At 36.9% G+C, this 19,912-nt stretch overlaps 2 protein-coding genes across 6 annotated transcripts in view; both read right to left on the minus strand.

Moving 5' to 3' along the window:
• Positions 1-3,729, minus strand: part of LOC109194598 (Fc receptor-like protein 5) — a 65,221-nt gene extending 61,492 nt beyond the window's left edge. For all 5 annotated transcript variants that reach the window (XR_003217331.1, XM_025904220.1, XM_025904217.1 and 2 more), the window contains exons 1-4: positions 3,627-3,729; positions 3,216-3,248; positions 2,304-2,573; positions 746-1,012 (exon numbers count right to left, since the gene is read on the minus strand). Coding sequence is in view for 4 of the 5 variants with exons in the window: in XM_025904220.1 (XP_025760005.1) it covers positions 746-1,012; positions 2,304-2,573; positions 3,216-3,248; positions 3,627-3,663 (607 nt within the window). In the remaining variant the exon portion in view is untranslated. The remainder of the gene's footprint in view (positions 1-745; positions 1,013-2,303; positions 2,574-3,215; positions 3,249-3,626) is intronic.
• An 8,621-nt stretch (positions 3,730-12,350) lies between these two features.
• Positions 12,351-16,911, minus strand: LOC112844594 (uncharacterized). Its single transcript, XM_025904222.1, has 11 exons — positions 16,892-16,911; positions 15,563-15,823; positions 14,681-14,929; positions 14,398-14,517; positions 14,246-14,261; positions 14,075-14,166; positions 13,392-13,454; positions 13,239-13,298; positions 12,820-12,882; positions 12,541-12,603; positions 12,351-12,429 (listed from the first exon to the last, which is right to left on the minus strand). The coding sequence occupies exons 2-11, from the start codon at positions 15,669-15,671 to the stop codon at positions 12,422-12,424; spliced, it is 843 nt and encodes a 280-aa protein (XP_025760007.1). The 5' UTR covers positions 15,672-15,823; positions 16,892-16,911; the 3' UTR covers positions 12,351-12,421.
• Between the last annotated feature and the right edge of the window lie 3,001 nt (positions 16,912-19,912).

Raw genomic sequence — 19,912 nt, forward strand, 5'->3', positions numbered from 1 at the left:
CTTAACTCTTCATGGTCGTCTTCAGGTGTGGTCATGCTACCCTAATCCCTCTTTTTGCAAAGTGGGCAACAAATCTGAATAACTTTAAGAAAACTGGTACTAACCCACAACCGTAGATTGCCGGTACCCCCATAAATAGTGTTTGTGCCTCGTCATGAGGAATAAATATTGTAATAGCTAATATTGTGTTTGCTTGTTGGCTCTATAATTAAAAGCAGATCCCCAGAAACCTCCTGATTGTTGGGCCAGCTGCTCCTCCAGGGGATGGGAGGTGTTTGGACGCTGCATTAATGCATCACCCGTTTCTTTGGTCCTGCCTCAGCTTGTAATGTGTGTCTGGCTGATCAGTGTTGGCTGATTAACCACAGTAATGTTTGTTTTTAACATATTTTCTCAGATATTTTTCTTTCTTATAGAATCTCATATATATTTATTGTATCCCTCTGCCTGAACAATGTCATTATTAGGTGATTAATCCAGCTGTTTCTCATTGGTCAGCTACAGCTCATGCCATCAGTTTATCACAGGATTTTTTTTGTATTTACATAAAAACGTGTTTATGAATCACTGAACCATACATTAAATTTCTAACTGATTAGCTACAAGATGTTATTGTTGTTATTATTATTATTATGAGAAATTCGACAGCTGTTGAAATTTTGACAAAACTACAACAGTTTTATTAGCCCTTATTAGATGCTTGACAGGTCCATAAATTACTTTCAGATTAAATGTTTAAACTCACCAGTTTCCTGAATGATGACTGGATCACTTTGTGCTATGAGTGAAGTTATGTCTGTTCTCCATCCTCTGCATTGGTATTTTCCTCCTTTAGAGATCTTGATCACTTTATCTGATCCAACAGTTTCTGTGGACTTCACTGCAGATGAGGTTTCTCTGACCCACTCATATTTTAAGTCAGCAGAGTGTTTCACATCACAGGTCAGTGTCACACTGCCCCCTGCTGGTATGGTTGTGCTGTCTGCTGTTACAGTGATATTCACTCCATGTCCTGTAATTAAAAAATACAAAAACAAAAACAAAACAAAAAACATTTGATGTAAATTAAAGTAAAAAAATATCACAACACAACTAAAAGTTAGTGGAGTTACATATTAGAGAGCTTCTAATTTCAAGTTTTACCATAAAAACATTAATTGTGAGAATATTTGATGAATCTAAAGAGGATATAAGTCTGGAGTGTGTCGTGATCCTGGTTCTGACTTTGTGTTTCTGAGTTTTTTGAGGTTGAATTCGTTGTTTGTTCATGTTTGCAGTTTTTTTTAAAGATCTCTATTTATTTTTGAGCATTTTTAGAGCCTTTACTTCTTCTTATAATTTAGTCTCAGAGTTTCATTTGTTCCATCAGTGTTTCCTGTCTCATCCTCCTGTGTCAGTTCCCATTTGTTAACTTTATTACTGTGTCTGTTTCCCTGTTTAGTTATTAATCTACACTTCCTGTTTTATTGTGGTAATTTTAATGTAACATTTTATTTAGGTAGTCATTTGTTTCTTGTGTCTTATGTTGAGTTTTACTTCCCTCTCGCTGGTGTTTTAACATATTCAGGACTATTCATGGTGCCATAGATTCACCTCATCCTAAGAGCATCATTCTGACTTGTGGTAGTTTAAGTTGTTCTGTTCCTCCAAACATCCTCCTTTAATTTTATTTCACCACAGATCTTCTCCATCGTTATGAATCTGTTGTATTCAGAGTAACTTTGTTGAAATTCTTCCTCCACACCTTTAGCTGAAATATTATCACACAGTTCTACAGTGAAAATGTTTTTGATGGCATATCAAAGAAAAACACTAACACTCATCTGAAGACAGGTTTATAATCTCACTCAATATTTAAAACAAACAAACAGATTACAGATGAAGCTGAAACACAAATCACAAATAAAGCAGAACACTAGATGCTACAGTGTGTGTGTGTGTGTGTGTGTGTGTGTGTGTGTGTGTGTGTGTGTGTGTGTCCTCATCTTTCATCACATTACAGGATGAAGAAGTTTGATGTTTTCTTTTCTGCACAGTTCAGATCAATAACTTTAATCAGCTGTATTAGGTTCAATGATTTATCCACTAATTAAATACAAAACATAGAACAAATTTTTCTGAAACAATTTAAAGGTCACAAACGCTGCATTAAGAGATTTCACATATTTAAAAATAATTATTCGTTGTAGAGAAAAGATGAGGTCACATCATTCACGTTTTACATTACCAGTTTTTTAGAGAGAGTTTTCTCAAACTTTGAAGAACCCAAACTGTTTTAATCCAGATTAAAATGTTAAACTCACCAGTTTCCTGAATGATGACTGGATCACTTTCTACTGTGATTGAATTTGTCCCTTTTATACGTCCTCTGCAGTTGTAGATGCCGCCTTCAGAGGTCACAAGTTCTCTCTTTGATTCACCAACTACTGCGGTCTTCTCAGTGTTTAAACTGGGTTCTCTGAACCACTCATATTCAAAGTCAGCAGAGTGTTTTACATCACAGGTCAGTGTCACACTGCCCCCTGCTGGTATGGTTAATCTGTCTGCTGTCAGAGTGGGCTTCACTCCAAGTTCTGTCATTTAGAAAAAGATCAAAAGTATAAAATTGATGCTCTGAATGTTTGATGCAAATTTTAAATAATATGAGTCATCTGTTGGAGTTGGAGTTGCAGCCACACAATTCAACACACTGAACATCTACACAGACTTTGGAGTGACGTGTTAGACAGCTTCCAATCAAAACACCAAATGAGGGATGAAGGTAACAAACTCTATGCTGAGCTCAGAGCAGCATTTGGTTACCATGTTTGATATTGGATTTTCCTTTAATGTGTCATCAGTGTTTTATAACTCCAAGAGGTAATCAAAAAAATCCCACTATATAATCCAGCAAACATGCCAACAACATAACTCAGTGAGATAATCTGCACTACACACACTGTTGATATTTTCAGATCAGATAAACATGAAAAGAAAATCCACATGTATGAAGCCACAGCTCTTCAGTAAACATACAGTTTGTATCGTGCTCACAGTTTGAGTGCTCACACACTTAACATGGTTATATTAACATTTTAACCAATAATCTCAATGAAATGTTTGGTTTATGATACAAAATATATCACAGAGGACGTCATTTAGAGAAACACAGGAGAAGCTAAATACTAGTTAAGATCAACACGTATGATATAAATGGAAGAAAAAACATTTCTCACCTTCAGTGTTTCCATGGATGACTGTACTGAGCACTAAAATAATGAATGAAGCATCATCAGACATTATACAACTGACAAAATCACAATAAATATATAAAATGAGGTTGTTTTTTAAAGGTAAATCTTCAGATTGCACAGTTATTACTCATCACCGAATTTATGTGTTTCAATCAGCTGTCAAACAGGCTGGAAACATGAAGAAATCTTTAAAAAAACATTAAAAGTCAAACAATGTTTAAATAGTGTGAACAGTAAATATAATGTATGCAACAGTTTAAACAGTCACTAGTCTGCTGTGTTGAAGCTGTCAGGTAAACAGGTTAAAGCAGTGATACACTGTAATTGTCACCAGTGAGAAACATTTTCCTTCATCGCTGCCATTCAAACAGTAAAGGTGTGTATTGTACTCACAGAATAACCCCAGCAAACAGAGCAAAGAGTGCCCCATCCTCACGTCCAGCCCTGCACGCTGATCTGCATCTAATCTCAAAGTGTTCGACTTTGCATTGATAATAAATGCAGGACAAAGAGAAGCTGACCAGAGTTTATATTCAGCTCCTCCTTCTATCACCTCTCTGTGCTTCCTTCCTTTTACACCAACCTCAAACAGCTCCTGTAGCTTTGACCACAGCAGTTGTGTGACGTGTTCACATTTCCTGTCCACTGCAAACATTTAAGCTTCTTCCTGTTTTGTGTTCCTACCTTTCTCTGTGATATACAAAGGTGCTCTGTTGCTTAGTGACACACGTTGCAGGTCATAGTTTTGTCTTTGTTGTCGTGTCCTGTGGATCCTGCTGGAGTTTTCTTCTTCTGCAGACTGAGAGTCATCTTCTCAGCCAGCATTTTGATATATTCATGGTGTCATAGATTCGCCTCATCTTAAGAGCACCGTTCTGACTTGTGGTTGTAAAAGTTGTTCTGTACCTCCAGATATAATTGTTACAAAAAGGAGCTTTAAGTTTGGAACACACACACACACACACACACACACACACACACACACACACACACACACACAGCTGGTACAGGCAGCTCAGAGTGACACACTTGTTCTCCATCCTCATTTACCTGCACATAAAAGGACTGACTCATCGTCCTTTTTCATTTCTTTTTCACATTAATAACTATAAACAGTAAATTAGCAATCAAAGCACAATTTACACACCAAGGTGTTGTTTATAGTGAAATGAAGGGCTTCAATGAAAAAATTGGTCAGTAAATATTTTCTCATGTTTTAAGAAGCGTTGAGAACAACAAACCAGAACGCTGATCTTTTAAAACTCTGAGCTCTGTATTCTGCCTGTTTAACGTCTCACAGTCTCCTCATCATCTGCCTGTGCTGTCAGCTATCAGGGCTAAAGCATGTGATCTGGAAGGCAGCTCATATCTAGCTTTAATTGTTCTTCCTCATTTTAGTTCTGCAGGCAGATGGAAAAAATGAAGTCACTGTTTTTTCTAAGTGCAGAGATGGTAGAGAAAAGCCTGCAGCTATGTCATCACTAACAGTTATACCACACACAAATATTAACACAGTATTTCCCACAGTGTGTGGAACATAAAACCTTTCTTAAACACTCAGCAAAAATATGAAGAAATGTAATTTTGTTTTCAGTTATTAGCTTTGAATTAATTAATATTGGTGCAAATAATGGTTTCCAGAGGGGCCGATGCTGCGATATGGCAGCCTCGCTTCTGTCAGTCTGCCCCAGAGCAGCTGTGGCTACAACTGTAGCTGCCTCCACCAGTGTATGAATGTGAGAGTGAATGAATAGTGGAACTGTAAAGTGCTTTGAGGGCCTCGAAAAGCGCTATATAAATGCAATCCATTATTATTATTTACAGATTTTTTGTCAGTGAAGAACGATGATGTTGAATTTACTAAATAATCTCTTTCTTTAGCGAGAGACTATTTATATAGATAAATGAATATTTACAGCATGTTCATGCAGAGACTCTTTTCTGCTTTTCAGCATGAGAACAACTTTTCACAGCTTCTCTTGATGCCCACATACTCTGTCATCACCACAGTGATGCTACTTTTGTCTGTTTTCACAGTGTTGAGATACTTAATGTAGCATTGATAATTATCACTGTTATTCCAGTACAGGCACATCATATAAACATGTGTCATGCAGACAGGTCAAATTTCCACTGTGCTCTTTGTCTGTGTGTGTGTGTGTGTGTGTGTGTGTGTGTGTATTTTTACATGTGCTTGCATGCACATGTCTATATTTATAGATACTTATAGATATCTGTCACTTATATAATAATAGTAGCAGCAGAATAGTTGAAATGTATTACTTGCATATTTCCACAACCCTCTATCCAGAACACATACTGTGCATGTGTGTACATAGAACCTCAGCTACCGTTGTATATAGTGCATCATCTTAGTTATTTTGTATTTCTTGACTTTATATTTTTTATAATCTTTATATTCTTATATTCTATCCTTTGTATTCTTCTGCTGTCTGTACCTGAGCTTTGGTAACGCACACATTTCTCTGCCGTGGGATCAATAAAGTCTTATCTTAACTCTCTACTGTGAGCTGATAACATGAAACACAACATCTGCTACACTGAAGACTTCAGGCTGAAACCACAGGCTGCATTTCCTCTGTTCATGGTGGCTCAACCAGAAACCATGAGGCCTGTCGGTGGATAAAAATAAGCCTGTGGGAGAATAGATGGTGACCACCAACAGTCTTTCACACACATGTAGGCCAGTCAGAAGAGTAAAGACGTTATCGTTTGCAGTTTAATTTTGTAATACTCTCTGATATTGCCTCTTGAATAAAACATAATGAATGCATTTCTTTGCAGATCTGAATTTATTAAACTTTCCTTTCAGTGCTTTAAAAGTTTTACATCACATTCAGACACATGATGGCAGTGCTGAGAAGTAAAACAGAAATGGGGCTGTAACAGCAGCACAATAATCACACTCAGGGTCAACAAACAAAACCTTTCAACTGTGATTCAGTCATTCAGCTAATTTCAAACACTTTAATGAACTGAATTATTGCTGATCAAATAACAAAAATACACTAATGTAGTGATCAAAAACACACAGCCTTGATCCTATAGGATAATATTTTAACTGGCAGGATGTTTGTATGAGTGTAGTCATACAAACTTTCAGTTAGTTATAAGTCCAGGATAATCGAGACAGCAGGTCTGTATCAGCAAATCTTTGTACAGTTTTATTATTAAAAGCATTTGCAATAAAATCACAGTGGAAGGCCACCAATGACCCCTCAGTACCTTTAATGGTGCAACATGCCAGCAATGTCACCTGATAACTCAGTCTCACCAGCAGGAAGCTCACAGGTTCTTTTTTTAACTATAATGTTTCCCAAAGGGAATAATTGGGACCACTGCAAACAAATTAGAACAAAATACTAGACACAGCAGATCAGTGCATCATAAACACTTACGCAAGGCCGATTCCTATGATCTGTTAGTCCCCACTCAGGGATTGCATATTACTTGGCTAATATTGCACCTGGCCCAGTTGACATAAAGACAAACTGAATAAAGAAAGAATCAGTTTTAAAATAAAATACGACCCTTACTCTAAAACAAACTAGAGAGTGAGACAACAAAACAGTGATACAATCACATGTGCAGCCTAGCATACCTGACAGTGTGAAACACTACAGCCAAATACCTTCAGCTAACTGCTTGCTTGCTGTGCAACATCATTAATGTCCTCTTAATCATTACTGAAAATCAACAACAACAACAACAACAACAACAACAACAACAACAACAACAACAACAACAACAACAACAACAGAATGCAATAAACATCAAATACATTTCAAAGTTAATTAAATATATAACTTAAAAAACATTCAGTGTAGACCTTGAATCTCTGCTGAAGGACAGTATGATCACTTAAATGCAACCAGATCTTCTCAGCATAATATGTTCACACTCCAAATATTTGTAAATCCAAATCTTCCAAAACCACAACCAGAGTCCACATTCTCACATCAGAACAAAGGAGAGAAGAAGAGCACCTGCCTCTACTTCTTCTTCTTCTTCTATATAGGGTTTATTGGCGGTTGGCAAACAGCAAAATGGTGCATTACCGCCACCAACTGGTGTGGAGTGTGGACCGAAATGACAAAAATAAATAGTTAAACAAATAAATAAATAAAGTAAAAGAAAAGAAAATATTCAAATTCTTCCGAACAAATGGGTCTACCTGCCTCTACTTCCTTTTTGATCCCTCCCTTTGATCCCCTGGGTCCTAAAGCAATTACACCAATAACAGCAATAATTACAATAAGCAATAATACTAATAACACTTCAAACACTTTAATGAACTGAATTATTGCTGATCAAATGACATAAAAATACACTAATAACAGTAAGCTGTGAAGAGCTGTAAAAAGTTCACTTCTTCTTTTTCATTAGTGGCTGAGAACCAGTATAAAGTTGTATTACTGCCACCTACACAGCTGGAATGGTAACAGCAGACTCCAAATACTGTTTGTCTTTCAGCCTCAGAGACGCTGCAGAATTTCTGTTTCCTTTAAAAACTCTAAAGTCCTCTCACACCACCATTATTGACCCCTGCAAAAAAAAATGTTTAACTGTCCATTTTTCTAATGTTTTTTTCTTCTTTCAGTTCATTTAATACCCACATGTGCTGGTTTGGAGATGAATCTAATGTCCTTTGTCTCCAGCAGGTGAGGATGCAGCAAGAGTGCTTCATAGAGTAAATCTGTTTGAAGTGTAACTATATAAGCTAGGAGCACTTAAACTGCATCTGAATAAATCAAAACAAACTGTTCTTCAGGCTTTTTTGTGCAGAATGAGAATTATGTAAATGGTGTCATGACAAGCATGTATATCCTGACCTTTGACCTCTACCCTGAGGGTGTAGTTGGGCTGTGGGACTTTGATGCCATGTTAGGGTCCATTTATATCAGGGAAAAGTCCCTGTGAGTCAGTAAAAGTGGCTTTTTTCTAAAGTAATGCTGTTCATCCCTAGATCAGATTTTCAGATACTTTTACGATCAATGCAAAGAAACACTGAAGCTGTTCTGGAGGCACATGATGCACACACACCTCACTGACACACTTTTCCTTTAATTTGTCATCTGTTTATGATGGCACTTTCAGAATAAAGGTGTTGTGTCAGCAGCCTAAGATTTTATGTCTGACACAATGATGAAATGATGAAATCAACCATGTGAGACAATGTTTTGCTTTTTTATACATTACATTTATTTACACTCATCACGTGTATATTTGTGAAGGTCCTTTGGAGTATTGGGAGTCAGATTTAAGTAAAAATCTGTAAGTAATCTGGAACTCCACATATGTGTTCCTGTATATTGTTAAAACATATCACTCCCATTGAACCCATTGGGACCCACTGAACTGCACATCCTATTGACCAATATCACTCCTCCCAGTGGATGTAAAAGTTCTCGCAAACATTTTAGCTCGGCGACTAGAATCGATCATGCCTTCAATTATTTCAGAGGATCAGACGGGATTTATAAGGGGAAGACGCTCACATTCCAACATAAGAAGACTTCTCGGTGTCATCCTCTCTTCAACATCTTCTAACATTCAGAAGCCATAATATCTCTTGACGCCGAGAAGGCCTTCGATAGTGTAGAGTGGGCCTATCTTCTCTTTTCCCTAAGACAGTTTGGTTTTAATAATAATTTTGTCTCATGGGTCAAACTCCTCTACTCCTCTCCGTGTGCCTCTGTCTGCACAAATAATCAAAGCTTCACTCCATTCTCACTCTTTCAGGGAACAACACAGGGGTGCCCATTATCCCTGTTACTATTTGCATCAGTGATTGAACCACTCTCAGCAGCTTTAAAGATGGTGGAAGGATTCGGAGGGATTGATAGTTGGGGTGTAAAACATTAGGTGTCCCTTTATGCAGATGATTTGCTTCACTATGTTAATGATCCTTTATCAAATATCCCTTGCATTTGGCAGTATTAGACTCCTTTGGACGTCTATCTGGATACAAGCTTAACATTTCCAAAAGTGAATACTTCCTTATTAACCAAATGGCTGCAGACATACCTACATCAACTATACCCTTTAAAATAGCCAACTCGGGGTTCAAATGTCTCGGCATTGCAATTACATCATCTCTGCGAACAATGCGAGAACAGAATCTTACTAACAACAAAGGTTAAGTCTGATCTACAAAGATGGAACTACTTACCGCTGTCCCGAGCTGGTAGGATTCAAATTATAAAAATGAACGTATTACCAAGATATCTAAATGTTTTTCAGTGTTTGCCCATTTATCTTCCTAAATCATTTTTTACAGCTGTAAATGAAGCTATTTCATTTTTCATTTGGGCCGGCAAACGTCCAAGGGCTAGTCGCTCGCTTCTCTATAGGGATAGAGCAGGATTAGTGCTGCCCAATCTAATTAGTTATTATTGGGCATCCAACATGCATAAAATATTATCGTGGTGCACGTCCTCTCAAACCAATTGGTGCCAGAGCAAAGTGGCCTCCTGATCCCCGTTGTTACGTGCTTTAGCATGTGATGCCTTACAGTCACCCTCATTAAGCTTATCTTCCAACCCAGTTGTTGCTGGAACATTAAAAATTTGGTCACAAATAAGACGCCACTTCGGATGGCTCACACTCCCTCTAGCAACCACCATTTGCAACAATCAGTTATTCGCTCCAGCGAAGATGGACTCAAGATTCTCTGTTTTAGAAGATAAAGGACTTTGTAGTCTGCGTGACTTATACATAAATGGTATTTTTGCAAGTTTCAATCAATTTGTTTCTCGCTTTAATCTCAATAAATCTGATTTTCTTCTCTATTTCCAGCTGCGACATTTTGCAAAAAACCACTCAACTTCATTCCCACATATCCCAACTCCCAGCGGAATAGACTTGGTTCTTAAAGCTAATACCCTGTTAAAGGTCCATATCGCTTACCTTTACAAACTAGTTTCTCCACACAGTGAATCTGTTTCCATAGGGCTGAGATGAAATGGGAATCAGAACTCCACATGAGCTTCTCTGAGTCGTTCTGGGAGGGAGCTGTAGGGGCCATTCATTCGTCATCCAGTTGTGCAGGACTTTGATTGATACAATTTGAAGTCCTCCACAGACTATACTACAGTAAAGAAAAAAAAAACTTTACCCAGACAAATTTGATGACAAATGCAATAGATGCTCACAGACACCTTGCAACCTTACTCACAAGTTCCTGAATTTTGGCATCAATCAAAAACTGCTTACGTGACATTCTAGGACTCCTAAAAGTGGAGAAGATAAAATTTTCCCTCAGAGGCTCGTCTGATAGAGTCTCTGTTCACTGGAAACCATTGCTTAAATACTTAGAAGAACTACCAGCTAGAGAAATCTCTTTGTAGTCTATTATACGACTGTGCACAAACTCTTCTGTTTCTACAGGCTGTTGCTGTCCCATCTCAAAAGATTACATTTAAGATACTCTAGTATTTACTCGGAATGAGGAACAAGTAGCCATTAATATTAATATTAATATTAATTTACAAGGATTAGCACTAGCACCTTGCTGTTTTTTTTATTTTTATTTTTTTTTTTAAGTGTGTGGGTTAACACATCTTTCTGTAGTATATTTACTTTCCAATTACCAGGGGAGGGGGAGGGTTGGGGTCACTGAATGTTATAAAAAGAAAAGAAGAGATCATCCTTTCTGTATGTACCTTTGTATTTATAACTGTCTGGTATTTGATAAATAAAAGTTACAAAAAAAACCCAAAACATATCACTCCCATTGTTGCATTTATAATTGATTAAATACATCATAAAACATGCTGTTACTTTTGCATTTACCGCTTAATTAAATCAACAGGAACACAGGACTGCATTCAGACCATATAACATCAGAACATGATTAAAAATGAGATTTTATTGGAAACTAAAATAACTGAAAGTCAACAAATTAGTTACAAATGGTGACAGGACAAAATAAAAAGTCACCAGTGTGCTTGTTGCTCTCCCACTTTATAAGACAAGGGCATGATTGATAGTGAAGAGGGAAACCCATCTACAGCACATACAGTTGAGTTATTAGAGCACATGATCAGCAGTGTTTATGGTGATTTTGCAGAGGAAAATGCCAAGCTAGCTCGACCCAGCTGGTTAAATATACACCTGAGTGAGCAGGACCCTGACCTGTGCCCTCCTCCTGACAGGATCCCACCTTACTGTGACTAAAGAATGAGACTCTGCAGGGTCAAAGAGATGTTTTGTTTCTGTATTGTTCTCTGTTGAACCTGTCTGGATTTTTAGCTCTGATATTTGTGTCATATTAATAAATTCTTGTGTGAACAGTTAATGCTCAAAAGTGAGTGTTATGGAAAATTATAATACTGCGACTTCTCTGAGTCGTGCTGATTTACCACATGTACAAGTTCTCTTTTCCTTTGACTGCATCCTGTGACAGCAGCACACAGAGAGCTTCTCTCTGTAAATGTTCTGCTTCACAGTCCTCTGTGTCAGATACATGCAGACTGCTGTCATGCTCTGTACTGTTAGTGACCACTGTGCAAATCATACTCACATCTGTTTATTTCAGGTTTCCATGACAACGCTGATGCAAACTGTTTACGTGTTTGTGTTGTGTGTTTGTGGATAATCTCATACAGAAAAAAAAACCAAACATAAAAATTTAAAGTTTAACTTTAAAAAGATTTTACTTTTTCCCTTCTAACAATAGATGAATAAAAAGATCAGAGACAAAATAGATACATAAAACACATGTATTCATATATTCAAATGTATATGCCACCAATCATATATTTCTTATTTATATAATGTATGAGATCTTTAGACAAACACAGTTAAAGTATTTGTTGGTCCCATATCAGTATTTACTTGTGAAACACTGCAAACACTGACTTTAAGTTGTGCTGTCAGATACTAAAGATCACATATTTCACACTTTGTTCTCACTGTTGTTGGAACATGTTAGATACATTCAAGGTTTATTACAAAATCTTTATGAAATATAACTGAATATAGAGCATGAATATTAACATGAACACACCTCCATTTGTTTTATACTAAAAGAGAGTAATATGTCTGATATTATGATTTAATATTGTAACTGTACATAAAGCTGAGCATGTCTGATATTTGGGGAGCAGAGGAGCAAGAGTGGCTTCATAAAAAGCTTCTTCTTGGCTTTGCTGCTACAGCTCTCCTCACTGACCTGTAAGACAAGCACAAAAAGACAAAGTGATTTCCAACATGTAAAGATATTATGAGCTGAAGACATTTAATAATGTGAAGAATAAATCAGCCTGCATGGCAGCAGAATTACTGAGAGAGCTTCCTGATGTGACTTCAGAATAAACTGCTGCATCAGCTGCAGGACTTGATTTTCCTGTGAATGAAGAGAAGATCATTGAAAACAATAATATCATTAACCAGGAGGAAACTGGATGTCTCCACTAATGCAATAATTGAGTATCATAGATTTTAATCAGCTGATGAATTGTTAATACATAAGTATAAACTATAAAATAAACAGCTTTACATTTTAAGAGCAGATAAACATGATGAGCAATATTCAGTGGAGATGATGGCAGACTTTGCTCACCTTTGTTTTTCTTGGCTTTTTCTTTTTTGGGCTGTTTGACCTCAGCATACATCAGACTGTCCTCTAAAAGAGACGTCAGAGCTCAGGACACATTTGTTCAGCACAGATATGATGACAAGAACATTACTACAGAGTAAAAACATGAGAGAAACTATTTAGTTTGGGGACATATAGATGGACAATACCATACTGTACAATAACAATATCATTCTGTATATGAAGCAGACAAACTTACACTAAACTCTGAACGGCCCTCGATGTGTATAAGATTCAACTCTGCTGATGTGTAGTGGTCGTATGTAGTAGCTAAGCTTGGTAAGTGAATAACTAAACTCCATGTTGACCTATAATTACCTGCAATATAATGATGTGATGACACATTCAAGTACAAACACTGAATGAGACTGTTGTGACTGTACCTGCAGCTCCCGTCTGCACCTCAGAGTAAACAGCACTCTGCTCTGGTTTATGATGCTTCCCTGTTAAGATGATCAGATTAATGAAAATAATAAAAAAAAAATTTTATTGTAAAAATTTTCTAATTATCTTTCTATATTGGTTTGCATACTAACCCTTCCTTCTGACATTTGCGATTTCAATAAGAGCATATGTGACATCTTGGGGTTCATCTGCACCTGAAATGTAAAAATCTATAGTTACAGAATTGTAAACATGCACTTACTTTCTTCAAATCAAAAATCTGTTTCTTTGTTAGCTCTTACGTATATTTCAAATTTAAAAAAAAATGTATTTTATAATTTTTAGTGTTTGCTACTTGTCTGTTCGATTCATAGAGGTTAGCAAACCAGAAAAATCATAAATAGTAAATGGCTTGTATTTGTATAGCGCTTTACTAGTCCTTAAGGACCCCAAAGCGCCACCCTGGGGCGCACTGACATGCATATTTAAAAATAAGTGCAAAAACAGAAAAACTTTCTGTGGTGATGCGTGATCAAATATTTTCAGAGCATGAACCCATCATGGTGTTACTGTTTGTGTTGTTCTGATATGAAACAACATTTGTGGATTCTTTCAGTCAAGTTAAAGATACAATCAGGTTGTAAAATCCTGTTTGTTTCTGATCTGTTGTGCATGTAGTCAGTTGGTTATTTGGATGTTTGTCCAACTGGATTTTGATAAATGTTCTTTGAAAAACTGCTGAGCACAAACTGAACCTAAGAAATGTTCCTGTTAATGGAGACTGAATGAAAAGTCAATATTAATAATGATAATAAAGATCGGTTTAAGTGCTGACCAGGATGAAGAGAGTTGTATTCATGAGTTTCATTCTGGTTGACTCCATGATTTGTGGAGGAGCCCGGACTGTGACTCTCAGACTGGATCCACCTAAAACATGAAATAAACACAATAAACTCAAAAGTAACTGATGTTTGTTTAAAATAATAATAAAAAGTATTTTACCAACCTGGTGAAGCAGGAATCTGTGAAAGAGACAAATGTTATTACACATGTTTGTGTTGTAAATTGTTCGATCAGAATACATGTATATGTGTGAATAATTAAAGTCCATGTAGTAAATAAACTCTCTAATACAGGATAAAAAGAAGAGGCTCTTACACTTGGACTGTCTGCAGCGATACAACAAGAGCAGGAGAATAATAATGAGAGAGACTCCACAAACCAGTCCAACAATCAACCACACAGGAGATGAAGAGCTGTCAGCTCCTGACACAGTTACTGTGACACAAACAATAATTATTAATAAATTATAATTTTATAAATAAATACATTTATAAAATAGAGCCAGGTGACTTTGAGACTTAATTCAGACAATCTAATGTTCCTTCTCAGTCATTAAACTAATTTACAAAAATCCATCAAATGTTTTGATCCTGCTCACCTTTAACTGACATCCAGCTCTGTGCTGACTCTCTTCCTGAGTACTGACACTTGTAGAAACCTTCATCAGACTTTGACACTGCAGAGATCTTCAGCTCCCCTCGGGTATAATTTTGAATAAGTTTGTCATTGTGATAGAAAAACACATTGGAAAGTATTTTTTGTGTTCTCAAACTGCAGCTCAGACTAACAGAAGCTCCCTCAGTCACAGGATGAACAGGACTCACCAGGATAGGACCATTACCATCATCTGTGACACAATCACACACAACTGTTTCAGTCACATCAGCTGGTGCACACTCTTAGAAAAAGCTGACATTTCTTTTTTTATAAACTACTGTATGTGTCCTATTTTTACCAAATAATTTCTGTAAAACTTGTTTTTGAATTGTGATCTGTGAAACTTCATCTCTTAAGGTCTGGGTTATTTTTGGTGCAATAGGAACAACAAACAAGCATTTCACTAAATTAGATGATTATGTTCATGTTCATATGTGACTGCTGTAGCAGTGAGGGGTGGTTTCAGCACAGCTGCAGGAGCAGAGATGGAGCAGAGTAGTTCATGGAGATGAGCATAGTGCAAGTAAAATAATGCAAGTTTGCTGCTCTGATCTCCCTGTCTTGCTCTGCACAGCATAACCTTTGATACAACTGCACCTTTTTACATTATAATCTTTAGGAATAACCCTCTGATGATAGATTTGAGCGTTTTGGTGATTGCTCTTGGCACTTTTTTGCAAATTGGTTTATGGCAAGACTGAATGAAATGAGATGAACAATCAGAACAAAATAAACAAGAATCACATTCACAGCAAAGCTGAAACAAATGGACATATGACGTTCAAGTCAATAAAATCCAAGAAGTAAATGTATAATAACATACTCTGTACAGTGATGTTGACTGCACTGCTGAACTCTCCTGATCCAGACTCACACCAGTACACTGCAGTATCTGACTCTGATCTGTAGATTTTGCATGTGGATCCAGTCATTCTCCTACAGTCAGAGTACAGTCGGCCGTCCTCAGAGAACTTCCTCACTCTCCACTCAGTGAAGTTTCCCTCACAGGTCAGTGAGACAGAGTCAGAGGTGAAGTGTTGCACTCTGTCAGGACTCACTGTGAGAGACGCTGCTGAATGAACATCTGGAAACAACATGCAGTGAAGAGACAAAGCTCACAGATGTTAGCATTCAAAATTCTATTTTAAAAAAGTAATATTAGCAAAAAACAAAAAAAGAAATCCTCACTTTATGCCCTATAGAGGGGTCATGTTTTGATGGACTCAGTCAGGAACAGTTCAAAGCATGATTTGATATCATCAATAGGATAAGACACATTTTATAGGTGCTGTGGTCACCATGATGGCATTTTCAACTGAATGCTAACTTAATTCTCAGGTGGAGAGAAGTTCCCATTCTTTTACTTGAATGTAGCAACAGACTCAGAATGGCCATCCTCTTCCTCCTCATCAGTCATTTCTTGGTCTGGATTTTATTTTGTTCCATCTTAAGCTTCTGACACTTCCTTATCTAATACATCCTCACTGTCAGCTTCCTGGCCTGGGTCCTCCTCACTAGTGTGGTGATCAAATATGTAATCGAGAGCCTCACAACGGGGTACATCAACCTTCCATGATGTTGCCCACAGTGACCTTTGAGCAAGGCCTCAACAAAGCATTATACACCAAAGCTATGAGAAAAGTTCAGTGCTGTCGAAACAATGTTGCAGCTGTCTGTGAGAAATGCCAACACAGGTGTGTGTGTGAGAGAGAGAGAGAGTGTGTGTGGGTGTGTGGGTGTGTGTGTGCGTGTGTGTGTGTGTGTGTGCAGGTGTTAAGGTGTAGGTGTGTGTGTGTATTTCCAGTTTTTAAATCGGTTAAATTTGACTAGAATGCAACATGAGGGTTAAAAATGACAATGAAGTCTGACTACTTGGAAGCAAAATATAAAAAATGACGAGCAGCTCAAGACGTTTACACATTGCTTTCTATTCCCTTTCTCTTTTATGCCATCACTGTAATTAAAAAGGGAAAAGGTAACAAAAAAGGAACAAGTAAATTCAGTTTGGCTTGATCATAGTCAGAAATGAAAAGATTGATTCTTCTTCTCAAAATAGTTTTTAAATGGGTTTATCACAGTTAGAGAGATGTTGGTGAATTAAATGATGGCATAATATCAGCTCAATGAAATGATAAATAGAACACAAACTGACCTGCAGACCAGACAAACTTTGGTTGACTGTGATCAGTGTGATACTCTGGGTCTCCTCTTCCAGCTCTGCACACATATCCTGCTGTGTGTGTCTGTCCATGAATGATGTAGGAGTCCTGTGCAGTCCCACTGCCATCAGGTAGCAGCTCATAACTGGAGGATTTCTCTGATAGATCAGGAACAGCTTTATACCAGTAGAAGCTCCATCCTGCAGACGGATGTTCAACCTCACAGTTCAGAGTTACTGAGGCTCCAGGACTCAGCCATGATGGAGACACAGTGAGGACAGATCCTGTTGGAAAGTAATGAATCATTTTTGTGAAGTTGTGTTTCAGTGTTTTCTCACTGCTCTTTTAGTTGTTGTTTCTATTTGAAGGCTTCTTTCTATGTGTTTCCTGTTTGTTCTATTTATCTGTCATGTTTATATTGTGCACTCCTGTTCTATACTACTTGCAGTGTTACTTGTAGAATTGCTACAGAACTAGCTGTGAATTTATGTTGATTTGGAGATTTGCTGAAAGTGGTTGTTTCACAGTCATAATCCCACCTAGTCTCCCCTCTTTGGATCACATTCCTGACACTGATTCTTTAGACTCAACATTTTACATGACTATTCATGTTCAATCCTAAAGCTTAATCTATTCAGCATGGTTGCTAAATCCAGACTCACCAATTTTTTTAATCTTAACTGACTCGCTGTACTCTGTGTAGTAAACTGGGTTTCCTCTTCCTCCTCTGCACCAGTAGGTTCCTCCCTCTGAGACACTGATCTGTCCATTTGATGGGGAGACAGCATCCACTGGGATATTATCCCTGTACCAGTAGTATTTCCATCCAGATGATGATGATGGGTTCACAGAGCAGGTCAGGGTCACACTGCCCCCTACTGGAACAGTTGTGTTATCAGCTCTCAGTTTGGCCTTTGGTTTATATGCTGCCCAGTTTAGAAAAAGAACAAAACTAAATGACTGAATCAGAACAATTTATACAACTAGATGCAAATGTTACAGCAAACCTTGTTGATGGAGTAAAACACGCTGTACTATTGTCAAACAAAATACTCATTTTGATCACAACCGTTAACATTTTATATTTGCTTTGCTACAATTCAGTCTGTATATATGAGAGTTTATTGATCAGTGATGAGAACATGAGAGTTAAACACTTTGAAATAGTTCTTTTAAATCCTAATGAGTCAGCAGAATTGTGGAAACATGAACATTTCTGAGTTTGTCAGCTTGTAAAAAAAGTCTTCTGACAGTAAAGAGCTCCAACATGAAGTCACTTGTGTTCAGATCACTGCTGTGATGCACATATTAAACTCTTTTAGGTTCTTTGATCTACTGTGTTGAGTCAGGACTATCAGATTCATCAGGTTCATATATTTAACATTTTCTGTTTGACTCTCAGGTTTTTTTATGGCATTTTGGGGTTTTGTGGTTTTCAGCAGGTACCTCTGGGTCGGGTTTCTTATGTTATATCCTCAGACTTTCTTATTCTAGTATAGCTATTGGAATCATGCTCATGGTTATAGTTTGATCACATTTAAGTCGTTGAGCTTTTATTTATATTTATGATTGTCAATTTTTTTTTATAAGTTGGAACTAGTCTGCTTAACTTTCATAGACTACTATTTATTTACTAAAAACAAAACCCACAACTTTTCATTGTAACAGAATTTTTCTTGAATCTAGATCCAATATGAGATCGTGGTCGGCATAGAAAAATTGTAAAGTTAATGCTCTGTTTTGTAGCTGATAACAAAAAAGACATTTTTGTTATCAGCTACAAAACAAAATGTCTTTTTTGTTATCTGAACTGCTGAACTTAACCTTGTTGTGAGCAGGTTATTAGCAAAGTTGTGGTTTAAAATTGGCTGGAAGTTTTCACTGATTCTTTTATTTACAACATGATATAAATGCCATAAATGTAAATTCACTGTTGGACAACTTGTTAAACTGTACCTTACTAACATCAGTGTTACAGCAACACAAAGCATACAGCACATTGTCATTGAAATGTATGTTTATTCATTTGCTGAGGCTTAAAGTGCATAAATGTTTTGGTTTTTTTAAACTTGATTTTAATCTGCTGCTGAGTCTCTTTACTCTGGAACTGCAGCTACAAGAACAAGAATACCTTATCAATCAGTCAATTTAATTTCACTTTGATCTGCAGAGAACATTAAAGTGATTTTGATTATTAAGCGGTGGGACAGTAACTAATGTTTATTATTTGATGATGTATTGAAATAAAAGTTTCAGAGCTCTGATGTGGAGCTGTCACTTTAGAAAAAACTGCAGCACTGAGAGCGCACTCAGCAATAAATGAGTAAAATAAATAACTTGAATTAAAATGTTTATTTTACACCTCTGTATAACAAGTCACTCGATCAATGACTTTCTGCAAGATTGATCTGTTTTTAATCAGGTAATCATTGATCACTTGTATTATTTATACAAATGGTGCATTTCATTTTCCCATTTTATTTACTTGATAGTGTTAAATCACAATTTTATCATCGCTTGCAACTTTGACAAAGATAAGCAGAAGAAGGTGGATGGATTTTATGAGGGAGGAATGTTTGTTTCATTGTTTTGTTTGTTTTTTGAGATTTTATTGAGCCAGCGAACCCAAAGAAAGTCTAACTGTTCAACCTAGTTTGTTATAAGGACCACTGGTTAACTTTAACTTCTTTTTTTTTTTACCAGCACATTTCAGTTTGCTGATACCTTTGTGCTGGGTTATAGAGCAGGGTAGTTGTCTCTTTGAGTTGAATCTTTTTAATAAAACTTTTTATTTTGAAAACTGCTCTGTTTGACAGTTTCACCTGAATTGGAGTTTCATCATCCATCTACAGATTTGTACCCAGCTCAGGCAGAATGACCAATTTATACAAAATACAAGAGAAGCCAGAAAAAAAAGAACAGGATTTAAGTGAAATCTGAGAAGAAAAGTCAACAACTGGAGATACTAACATACTACAATAAAGTCTCCAATAAAATTAGTGCTGTGAGGGGAA

Source organism: Oreochromis niloticus, unplaced genomic scaffold (assembly GCF_001858045.2).
Source record: "Oreochromis niloticus isolate F11D_XX unplaced genomic scaffold, O_niloticus_UMD_NMBU tig00000402_pilon, whole genome shotgun sequence".
Lineage (NCBI taxonomy): Eukaryota > Metazoa > Chordata > Actinopteri > Cichliformes > Cichlidae > Oreochromis > Oreochromis niloticus.

Bases quoted from the DNA above. Each gene is read 5' to 3' on its own strand.
- LOC112844594 (XM_025904222.1), bottom strand. From the start codon at position 15,671: ATGACTGGATCCACATGCAAAATCTACAGATCAGAGTCAGATACTGCA. The intron at 13,299-13,391 runs GTTAGTATGCAA...TCATCTTAACAG, and splicing joins CGCAAATGTCAGAAGGAAGG to GGAAGCATCATAAACCAGAG. The intron at 12,883-13,238 runs GTACAGTCACAA...CGTCTCTTTTAG, and splicing joins GGTGCAGACGGGAGCTGCAG to AGGACAGTCTGATGTATGCT.